At 35.0% G+C, this 12,143-nt stretch overlaps 1 protein-coding gene across 1 annotated transcript in view; it reads left to right on the top strand.

The window, feature by feature from the left end:
* CAPZA1 (capping actin protein of muscle Z-line subunit alpha 1) overlaps window positions 1-12,143 on the top strand; it is a 42,253-nt gene that overhangs the window by 19,742 nt on the left and 10,368 nt on the right. The window contains exons 2-5 of the mRNA XM_068963862.1: window positions 2,368-2,431; window positions 4,904-4,955; window positions 6,139-6,202; window positions 11,151-11,357. Of these exons, the coding sequence (XP_068819963.1) occupies window positions 2,368-2,431; window positions 4,904-4,955; window positions 6,139-6,202; window positions 11,151-11,357 (387 nt within the window). The remainder of the gene's footprint in view (window positions 1-2,367; window positions 2,432-4,903; window positions 4,956-6,138; window positions 6,203-11,150; window positions 11,358-12,143) is intronic.

Here is a 12,143-nt window from a genome sequence, read left to right as displayed (position 1 = left end):
TCAGTTTATTGTTAGATATACATGTTCCTCTTTGCCCCTTGTCAGTAAGTTGAATCAGCTTTATATTCATCACATGAGATATTAGGGAATTTTTAGTAGCCTCATAATGTGTTAGAATTATATGAGAGAGCCTTTGCGGTCAGTCCTATTTCATTGCTAACATCATTATTACACACACACTTACACATATATAGATATCACTAAATGTTACTCCAGATTGTTGAGTGGTTTTCTTTCTATTATATAGGATCTTATATTCCTTGTTAAGATTCTCAAACAGCATTTACTTGTTAAGAAATGAGAGGTTGATTTATATACCAGATTAAATACATGGTTTTACCTTACCTTTTATGACAGAACTTTTTAAATGAAAATGTAGGGGAAAAAGGGAATGGGAAGAGACATAAACTAGTAGTAGTTTAAGTTAGTAAGCGTGTCATCAGTGGACCAAAAGTGGTTTTTTTTTGCCAATTAAAAAAATGATACAGCGTTAATTTTTCATTCGTATTATTTTTTAAATTTTGTTTATTTTATTTGGCTGTGCTGGATCTTTGTTGCTGCAAGCGAGATTTCTCTAATTGCAGTAAGCAGGGTAGGGGGCTACTCTCCAATTGAAGTGTGCAGGCTTCACATTGCAGTGGCTTCTCTTAATGCAAACCACAGACTCTAGGGCACAGGCTCAGTAGTTGTGGTGCATAGGCTTAGTTGCCCTGTGGCATGTGGAATCTTTCAGGACCAGGGATTGAACCCTTGTCCCCTACATTGGCAGGCAGATTCTTAACCACTAGACCACCAGAGAGGTCCTTAATCAGTTCTTGAAAAAAGGTGAAATGGTTCAAAAACATGAAAAAAAGTAAGATCAGAGGAAACCCAAAACACATTGAAGAAGAAAACTGTTGTGGAAGTAGGGGCTTTTCTGGAGGACATCAATTTAAGGAGAAAGAAGGGAAGAACTCAGAACAACCTTGGAGTGGATTAGTTGCGGAATTGTTGTCTAAGCTTTCTGGACCACATGACTCCTCTTCTCATTCCCATTTGGGCTAAGTTGCAGACAATAGCATTAGCCCTCAGAATATAGCATTGAGAATGAGCTTTGGGAGCATAGAGTCAGGGCAGTGCCCCAGGTAACCTATGACCATAGGGTGCTCACTCAGAAGAAAATCTGCTCACACAGTCTCAACACCAAGTCTACTGTTTCCCTCCCCTACAATCAAGGAGATAAACTGCAGCTAAACAGAACAGGCAAACTAAAATAAATTCAAAGGGAAGCAACAGTACCATGAAAGAGAAGTACAAAAATCAACAGTATATCTAAATTCTTAGGAAACAGTCCATAGAACAAGACTTTAAAATAAGTATAGTTAATATCCTCAAGGAGACACAAGAGATTATTGCATGCACACACACAAAATATAAGTCTTGGAAGTTAAAATAGAATTGAATAGCAAAATGGACTCAACTGAAGAGCATGCTAATGAGGTGAAAAATGGAGCTGAGGAATTCTCCCTACACAGGCATAAAATGACGGAAAAGATAAAACAGAGAAAAAATTAGATATTCAGGTTAGATCCTAACATTTCAGCATCCATCTCTAATCAGAGTCCCAGTAACAGATTGGCAGTAGTGGGCAGGAGAGAAATTTAAAATGAATAATAGAATAAATATTTTCCACAGCATTCTTTAGGATGTTTAGTATAGTGTTGAATAGTTTAGGTGACAAGAATCATCTTTGTCTTACTTTTAAAATTAGTGACACTGCTTACATTTCATCATTATTGAGTATGCTATGGAATTTTGGTAGATAACCCTTTATAAAGTAAGTTCTATTCCTACTAAAAACTAGTAGTTGTGTTGTTGTATTATATTTGAACGGGTATTGAATTTTGTTTTTTCCAGCATGAGGTAAGATGATCACGGGGTTTTGCTTCTTTAATTTGTAAGTTATATTGATTTATTAGTATTGAATCATCCTTGTATTGGGGTAAACACCATAAACATAAATCGGTATAAACCAATTTGCTAATGTTTTATTTAGTTTTGCTTAAGGGTTTATAAATGAAATAGGATTGTAGCTTTCTATTTTTGTGACTATAGTATATTTTGACCAAAATTGATTTTTCAGCTTTTTAAAAAAGAAAAATTCAGAAGTAGCAGCATGTATATCCCCAAATTAGAAAAAATCTGTATGGATAATAAACACTTTGAGATGTCTTATGAAAGGAGAATCTGAAGGCTGCTAACCAGTAGGATTTAAACAGGAAATTATATTTCAGGGGATGTGATAAAAATTTTGTTGTCTGTTAATTCCTTCCCATCTTATATGCTACTCTTCATAATTCTTTTCCTGTAAATTTTATTTCTCTTTAGGTACGCATAGCTGCTAAATTTATCACTCATGCACCGCCAGGGGAATTCAATGAAGTGTTCAACGGTGAGTAAAGATTAGTACTTAGTTATTTCAGACCCTCTTTAATCACTTACAAGCACTTATTGAGTGTTTGCTATCTCTCTTAATCCTTACAACATTATAGCTATAGCTAAGGAAATCAGAATTCAAAGAGGTTAAAATAACTTATTCAATATTACCCTATTACCCAGCTGGTAAGTGTCAGAGCAGGGATTTAAACCCAGGTCTGCATCAAAAGCATGCTCTTAAGACCCTAGTATATTAGGATACCTATCTTACATGAAAAAGATTTAAAGTAGTTCAGTATTGATCAATGTAGAAACAATATTAAATTTCATAGCTTCATATCTATCATTATAGATCATAGCTTAAATCTCTTCAGTGCTTTTACTCAAGAAGTACCATAGTTTAGGACAGTTTTTAGAGCCATTGGGGCCAAACTGACTGTATCCAGAAAGCTTGTTAAATATACAGATTCCAGTGTTGTCGTCATCCTAAGATTAGTTAGATCTTGGTTGGAATGGGTAATCTGCTTTATCAGGTCCTTCAGGTGATTCTGAGTCACAGCCAATTTGAGAACCACTATTCCAGTATATTTACAACCTTCCATACTGTTTACTGTCTTAACACAGCTTACAGAATAAAAAATGTAAATGAGGCATTATAACTGTGTTAATGTCAATCATCATAATCCCATTTTAAGTTGTAAACTGATTCATCTTAAAATTCCCCTTGAGTAAAACTATCATCTTTGTGCATCTTGGTTCAGTTTCAGTTCAGTTCAGTCGCTCAGTCGTGTCCAACTCTTTGCCACCCCATGAATCGCAGCACGCCAGGCCTCCCTGTCCATCACCAACTCCCAGAGGTCACTCAGACTCGCGTCCATTGAGTCAGTGATGCCATCCAGCCATCTCATTCTGGGTCGTCCCCTTCTCCTCCTGCCCCCAATCCCTCCCAGCATTAGAGTCTTTTCCAATGAGTCAGCTCTTCGCATGAGGTGGCCAAAGTACTGGAGTTTCAGCTTTAGCATCATTCCTTCCAAAGAAATCCCAGGGCCAAACATTTATTTTGAAATTCTACTTTTACATTAAAAGGTTACGTCCTTAGTTAGGGGAACTGTATGATGTTCATTTGCACCTGGCTCAGAGCTCCACAAATTGTGGAACAATCAATAATCTCCACTGGTAAAATTAATGATGCAGAGGAAAAACAACTAAGAGAAATATGAATGTTATTTACAAGGAGTAAAATAACACAAAAGAAGTAAATCAAGACTTTCTTCTTTATGACTTGTTTTGAATATTTGAGCACTAACAAGGAAAACAAATGCAGCCTTTCTTTGCCTAGTCTGTCTTTCCATATTGACCAAGTGTAAATTTTCAACAACAGAGCTTTTAGAAATTCTCCAGCAACTTGAACTTTAACTGATTAACTCAGATAAATTCTTGACTTAAAAATTAGTGGCCTTTATAAAACAAGTACTTTGTTTTACTTCTGACAAATGTACTTTATAGGAATATCATAAGAATAATTGATACCAAAGCATTAGATTAAGAATTGGCAAGCTACTTATGACATGACAGCTGGTTTTTATTGGAATGCTACACATTGACCTCTGCCAGCCCCTTCTTTCAGAAGCTCTAAGAGTCAATTGCCTTTGCCTTATAATTAGCCTTCTCTCTTGGCGGACTACAGTGCATGTTTTTGCAAAGAGTCGAATGTGACTGAGCAACTGAAAACACACACACACACACACTTGGAGTTAATTCTTGGTAGTTTCTTAGTAACAAGAACCCTCCTCTTCCAAAGGAGAAGTGACTGGACTCTTGACACAGAGCTTTTTGAAAAGATTGTAGGCCCTGCATTAGATGCTCCGAGGAAAATATGTTCAGCAGTTTCGCTGCCACTGACTGAATTGTGCCCAGCTCTTTTGGTCTGTTACAGAAAAGCCTACAATTAATCTATTTTAAAAGGATTCTTTAGATATAAATTATCAGTCCTAACTTTAACTTTCTATAAACCATGTTTTTCATTTGCTATAATCAAACTCCACGAGAGTTTATTGTTGGATTATTATATCACAAATCTATGCAAAGCTGTGAACATTATTAACATCTGTTTGTGTGTGTATATTTTTAGAATTTCAACATGTATAGTGATACATACATAAATAGTGAAGTCGCTCAGTCATGTCCGACTCTCTGCGACCCCATGGACAGTAGCCAATCAAGCTCCTCCATTCATGGGATTCTCAAAGCAAGAATACTGGATTGCCATTTCCTTCTCCAGGGGATCTTCCCAACCCAGGGATTGAACCCAATTCTCCTGCATTATAGGCAGACGCTTTACTGTCAGAGCCACCAGGGGGTATCCATAACTAATCTTGCGAAGCCTGATTTTCTGGAAATCTAATCTAGAAATCTGCTAAAATTTCTCAAGTTTGCCTTCTATTGAACATTTGAATTTTAACATCTTTAACATTGTTTTCCTCCTCAGATGTCCGGCTACTACTTAATAATGATAATCTCCTCAGGGAAGGGGCGGCACAGTATGTATCTTTCTAAATCCACTTACTTGTTATTGTAATATTGGGTAAACTATGTTGATAATAAACTAGTACCCTGAAAACAGTTTAAAATACTTCAAAATAAAGCAATTGTTTTATTTTGGTTTTTTTTTTTTTAGTTGTTTTTCTCCCCCTTGGAGAAAACATGTTCCCTCTAAACATTATTTCTTTAAAGTTTATTATGTTTGGTCTTATTTTGATTTTTGCTCAGATATTTTTTCTCTGCTCAACAGAATTTAATGTTAGCTATTACATTTTCTTCTGTAGTTCTTTTTGTTCATGCTGAATTTTTTTTATAACTGCCAGTTGTAGAAAGATTAGGCTGGTACTAAGTGATGTTTCTCACATTGCCAAGAATAGCAGATGCTGAGAAAGTACCTTAATAGAGTTAACCAAAGAATAATTACATGATTATTCTATCCAATCATTGATTTAGAATATCATTTTCATTTTGTCCTTGTCCTCAAAAACATTAAATTTGGTGGTTGGTTGGTTGATTTTCTTGTCTCTTTTAAATCTTAAACACTGTCTAGCTTTTAGGGCCTCCTGTTCTCTGGCTTTATCACTACTCTGCTTTACTCCTCAGTACAGAGTGCTCTTTCAGTTACTGTCTATCCACCTGGCCCACAATTCCTTCGTAAAGAAGAAACCAGAGTTGGATAATGACTGAGCAGAGGTGGGGTGGGGAGATGGAACAAGTGTTTTTTTGATGCAGAGCAACAAATAATTGTCATAAAGACATTTGGTGTGATATATAATTGGTTTAGATTTTAGCTGTAGAAAATATTTTAAGAACTGCTGCTTGGGAAATAATCTGCTCGGTCCAATAATGTTTTTTTTTTTTTAATTCATTTTGGGACCAGATTCTGCAAACCTAAAATTTGCACAGAATCACTATAATTTCCATAATGAATGATAGCCCAGTTACATATTCTCTTTCACTGTTCTGTGAACTACCTTCCCCTCATCCCCCACCCACCCCCGCTGTGCCACATGGCATGCAGGATTGTAGTTCCCCAACTGGGGATCGAACCCATGTCCCCTGCAGTGGAAGCATGGAGTCCTAACCACTGGACTGCCAGGGAATTCCCTGAACTACCTTTTATATTTACTTATGTATAATTGGTTTCTCTCCCTCTTCTTCCTTTTAAAAAAACCAAAACAGTGCATTTGCCCAGTATAACATGGATCAGTTCACGCCTGTGAAGATAGAAGGATATGAAGATCAGGTAACAATTATTTCTGTTAGATAGACTGTGCCGGGAAGGTAGTAGAAATACTGTAAAACAGATGTCTGAAGATAAGATGCTGAGTAAACTCGTCTTAGCTTTTGTAAATATTCTACATATTAGGAAATTCTTCCTCCCTCTGAAAATAGTTTATTTGAAGAGAGAATTGTCCTTAACAAAAGAACAATGCAAGTAAAAGGAATTAAGTTTTACATAAGCTTTCCAGCTGTCCCTAATTCTCCTTGGTAAGAATAACAGAAGACATTATATTTAATAGGAAAACAAGGATTCCTGTTCAGATATAGGAACAAAGTAAAGACATATTCCCCTTTTTTCCCACAGTTATTAACATTACATGACAGGGCTTTTCAGATTCATTAATGTACACTCCAAAGGTAGTATGGCATCAAATGACAGATGCCTTTTCACAGTCTGAATCCCCTTTGAACCCACAAGTCCAAAGAATTTATCTTAGGAAATAAGTATATAAATGTGTAAAAAAGATTATTTGAAGCAAGGTTTATGATAGTGAAAAATTGGGAGCAGTCTAAATGTCCAATATTAAATTAAATATCTGTAGGCCAAAATCCTGTGTAACCATCAAAAACTGATAGAAATACTGAACTGGAAATATGTTTATGATATATAAAGCTAAAACATGAAGCAGCAGGTAGTGTTGTGCTAGTTTATTTTTTAAATAAATATTTAAATGAACAATTGTATTAGAATTTGCATCTTAAATTTTGTGAAAGGTACATCTTACTTTATGTGCCATTAAGAAAGTGAAAATACTGTCAATTAAATTATGACAGTTTTAAGATGCTGTCACTATAAGATACATCCCATTTTATGAAATGTTAAATCATGAGGGGAATGTATACATCTTAAGACTCAGAAATAAAAGTAATAAGAAAGAAAAGAAATAAAGTATTATATAGATGTGCATAGAAATTGAAATGTGGGAAAATACATACCAAAATGTTAACTCTCTACGTTGGGATCACAGGATTACTATAATTTGTTTTGTTTGTTGTTTTTTATTTATTTTGGTTTATATTTGTGCTTATCTTTTTCAGTGAAAATAGATTAATTATAAGTATAAAAGACAAGAAAATACTAGTTTTTTTACTTTACAAGTATACTTTACAACTTTACAAGTTTACAAGTTTTTTTACTTTACAAGTATTTACTTTATACTTTAGAAGTATAAAGACAAGAAAAGACAAGAAAAATAAATGATAAATATTTCTTATAGTTGATATTGTATACTTTACTAATAACGGCAGAATTATTGAAATAATAAATAAGGTCTGTTTGCAGATACATGATATAAGAACAGTCCCATATACATGTGGTAGCCAGCTTAAAAATGTAGTCAAAAAGAGATCACATTCTTAGCCACAACAACACATTACCTAGACATAAAAGGAAAATGTGGAAAGACATTTGAGTTAATAAAGTAGATGCCATCACTGCATATAATAGGAAATCAGCTGCAGTGGGTTAACGTAATAGAGATTTTTTGTCACATAAGAAGACCAGAGGTAATATTTAGAGATGTTATGGCAGCTCCCTCCTGAAGGAGGGCATGGCAACCCACTCCAGTATTCTTGCCTGGAGAATCCTATGGACAGAAGAGCCGGGTGGGCTAGAGTCCATATGGCCACACAGAGTTGGACATGACTGAAGCAACTTAGCATGCATGCAGGCACACACAGCGGCTCCCTATCATCGGAGACCCAAGTTGCTTCTAGCTCTCTATTGTGCCATCCTTATGTATGGTTTTCATTATTGTGGTCTCAAAATAGCTAATCCATCTCTGCTGTCTGAATCCAAGTTCCAGGAAGGAAGAAGGAGGAAGGTGCAAGAGGTGCTGTTTTCTGTTCCAGAAGCAACTTCCACTGATAAATTATTGCCAGAATGCATATCACTTTATCATTTTGAGAAGTGTTGTCTTTTTAGTTGGACACATGGCCTTGAAAAACCTTTAAGATTCTGTTAGTAAGGAAAAGGGAGATGAATGGATATTGGATAGGAACTAGCAAGAGTCTGTCATACGGTTTATATATACCCACCCCCACACATTTTAATCAGAGAAATAAATGGAAAATTAAATAGACTTAAATGCCACATTTCAGAAAAAATATAAAAAGTTTATCTGAATAAGAAAAATAATATGGGAAGCTTTTTCAAATAGATTCCATACAATTCCTATGAAAATTGTTATAGACCATACAGGATTGTTCTGATCAAGAACAACAACGAAGGTAGATTAATGCCAGCAAACATAAAGACATAAAGAAATGATAGTAGAGCCTTAATCTAGGTACTGTAAAACAGAAAAGGAAATAATTGATTAAATGTATAAGATTAACCTTAAGTTTGATTTCCAAAGCCAACTATATACCTAGATTAATTCCAAATGTAGTTTAAAGGTTAACTAATTTTTTTAAAATTATTTATTTATTTATTTTTGGCTGTGATTGGTTGTCATTGCTGTGCCAGGGCTTTCTCTAGTTGTGGAAAGTGGGGGCTTCTGTCTAGTTGCAGTGTGCAGGCTTCTTGTGGTGGCTTCTCTTGTTTTGGAGCACAGGCTCTAGGCACTTGGGCTTCAGTAGTTGTGGCACACAGGCTTAGTTGCCCTGAGGCATGTGGGACCTTCCTGGACCAGGGATCGAACCAGTGTCCCCTGCATTGCAAGGTGGATTCTCAACCACTAGACCTCTGCTGCTGCTAAGTCGCTTCAGTCGTGTCCGACTCTGTGCGACCCCATAGACGGCAGCCCATCAGGCTCCCTCGTCCCTGGGATTCTCCAGGCAAGAACACTGGAGTGGGTTGCCATTTCCTTCTCCAGTGCATAAAAGTGAAAAGTGAAAGTGAAGTTGCTCAGTCATGTCCGACTTTTGGCGACCCCGTGGACTGCAGCCTACCAGGCTCCTCCATCCATGGGATTTTCCAGGCAAGAATACTGGAGTGGGGTGCCATTGCCTTCTCCACTAGGGAATCCTAAAGGTTAACTAATTTTTAAACATAAAAATTTAGTAGGAAATGACAAGAGATTCATAACTTGAATAATGATGAAATATTTTAAAAGTTAGAAAGTATTTTTTACTTCTACAAAATAAAAAGGTTTTAAAAATAAATTTTTAAAGGGAGAAAATACATACCTTAAACATTAATAAAAAGGTTATTCAAGTACCCTAGGATGATGTCAAGAGTTCAGTAGATAAATGAGCAACAAATATGAACCAGCTTAACTCAACTGGAAAATACAAAGCAAACTTTAAAAGTGTTAAATCATCTACTAATAGTAATTAAGGAAGTACAAATTAAAATTTCAGTGTGAATGTGTTTGCCTTTGAGTTACAAAAGTTGTAAAATTGTAATGAGAAAGCTTTATGATGGTAAGACTAAGGAAATTGTCTTATGTATGGTTCCTGCTATTATAAACAAGGTTTTTTAAAGATAGGTTGGTGATAAGGATAGAAATCTCAAGACTAGGAATTATTTTCAAATAATTTTCTTTTTTTAAAGAGACTTTATTTTTAAATAGCAACTGTGTCAGAAGACAAATTAGGGGGAAATATGTGGAATTCAAAACCCAGGCAAAAGGATAATCTCCCTGTAGTTCAACTAGAAAAAGACAAAGACTCGGTAGAAAAGTGGACAAAGGTTAGGTACAAATAGTTCACCAAAGTGGAAATACAAAAGACCTCTTTTTTAAGGGGAAAAGAAATGCAGGTTAAGATTTCTACTGATGATGAGCTTGTAACTTGGTACAGCATTCTGTGATAGAGGGCAGTTTGTCAGTCTCTATCAAAATTATGAATGTGTTTACCCTTGACCCAGTTGTCCTGTTTCAGGGAATTTATAGCACAGGTTTGCTTGGCACATGTACATAACTTGTACATAAAAGGACATTTGTTGCAGTATTGTTCATAACAGCAAAAGATTAGAAACTACCCAAGCTATCCATTAATAGGAGACTAGTTGAATACATTTTTGTATATCTATACAATGGAATCATACATAGCTGTAACAAAAAACAAGGAAGTTCCATAAGCACTAATATGGAAAGATTGCCTAGATACATCAAATTTAAAAAGAGAAAGTACAGTATAGTATTCTAGTTTTGTTTAAAAGAAAGGGGTAGAGAATTAGCATACACTTGTATTCATTAAAAACTGAAAGAAACACCGAAAGAATCATCTAAATCAGAACTTGGCAAATTTTTTCTGTGAAGGGTCAGAGAGTAAATATTTCAGCCTTGCAGGAAAGAGTCAGGCTAGACTACTCAGCACTGCTATTGCGGCAGGAAAGCAGCCATAGATAATACAAAAAAAAAAACAACACAAGCTGGGCTGTACTCAACAAACTTTATTTACAAAAACAAATGGCACCTCATACATAGCTAGCCAAAGAACTCTTGCTCTAAATTAATAAAATCAGTTACCTTTGTGGGGAAGGGGGAATATGTTGGGAATTTGGTGAATGGTAGATAGAGGTGAGAAAAAGATTTCACTTTATATTAATTTTTTTTTCACTTTTGAATCATATGATTGATTGTATTACCTATTTTAAATGCTAAGTGTAATGACCGGAAGAAATTCATGAAATACGTGAAAAACAAATGCAGAAGTGTACTTTTAAGTTATTATTAGTTGTGTGTATGCATAGGTTGTATATTAATTATATAGATTGTATATTATAGAAACCAAAATGTGAAGGATATTGTTAGGATGGGGGAAATGTCAGTTTAGAGTTGACTTACCCCAAAGATCATATTTTTACAAAAATAAAAATACAGGTTGATTGAAAAATTTATGAAAAAGCAATCTGACTAAACGAAGAGTTAATCGCCTCTAGAATTTTTGTTTGTTTTGTAAAGTGTGACAAGAACTGTCTTTTTTTTTTACAGTTACTTAACTTTGTAATTATTCTTTGGAAGGTCTTAATTACAGAACATGGTGACCTGGGTAATAGCAGATTTTTAGATCCAAGAAACAAAATTTCCTTTAAGTTTGATCACTTACGGAAAGAAGCAAGTGACCCCCAGCCAGAAGAAGTAGACGGAGGTCTGAAGTCTTGGAGAGAATCCTGTGACAGTGCTTTAAGGGCCTATGTGAAAGATCATTATTCCAACGGCTTCTGTACTGTTAAGTATCTGCCTGCTTCATTGTTAGAGTTTTATTTCTTATATTTACCTTATCATTTGGAGGCTTTGGCCAGCCACAGACATCTCTTCTTAGTTACAGTCTCTTCTGCATTTTATTCCCTAAATTATTTTTGAAAGGAGTATAAATAGGACATTTTATATGGAAAATTCTTTCTTAAAATCCTAGTGCATAAAAATTTATTTATTTACTTATTTTTAATTTTTTTGGCCATGCCACAATACTTGCAAGATCTTAGTTCTCCCACCAGGGATTGAACCCAGACCACGCCAGTGAAAGCACCAGGTCCTAACCACTGGACCACCAGGGAGTTCCCTAGTGCATAAAAATTTTAAATGTCAGTGAATCCTATTTCACATCTGTCTTATTTAAGAAATAGCCTTACACTCATCAAAAAGAACTTTTTACAAAGCTACTTCTACATAAGTGATTTAATTGGATAGTCAAAACTATTTGAACCAAACAGCTCTTTAGAAATTAAAGGTAATTTTAACTTTCTTTTAATATCTTTTGATGGGGAAAAAAAGATAAATTTTGTTCTAACAATTTTTCCTTTGTAAAATTTTGACATTTTTAAGAAAAATGTTGGTTAGATTATTAATGCATAATGCTGTACATAAATGCTGGTTATCATTATGATTGTTTTTCTTATTTTTTTGTTTTTAAAAAATAGAAAAAACACATTATGATAGATAAGCACAGAACTCAATTTTGGAACCTAGTATGGCAAGGAGAGACATGACACACACACTTTTTTAGAAAATTGG

This window comes from Capricornis sumatraensis, chromosome 2 (genome assembly GCF_032405125.1).
Source record: "Capricornis sumatraensis isolate serow.1 chromosome 2, serow.2, whole genome shotgun sequence".
NCBI classification, from domain to species: Eukaryota; Metazoa; Chordata; class Mammalia; order Artiodactyla; family Bovidae; genus Capricornis; species Capricornis sumatraensis.
The sequence above is the reverse complement of the archived record's forward strand: the minus strand, read 5'-3'. Positions and strand labels throughout refer to the sequence as shown.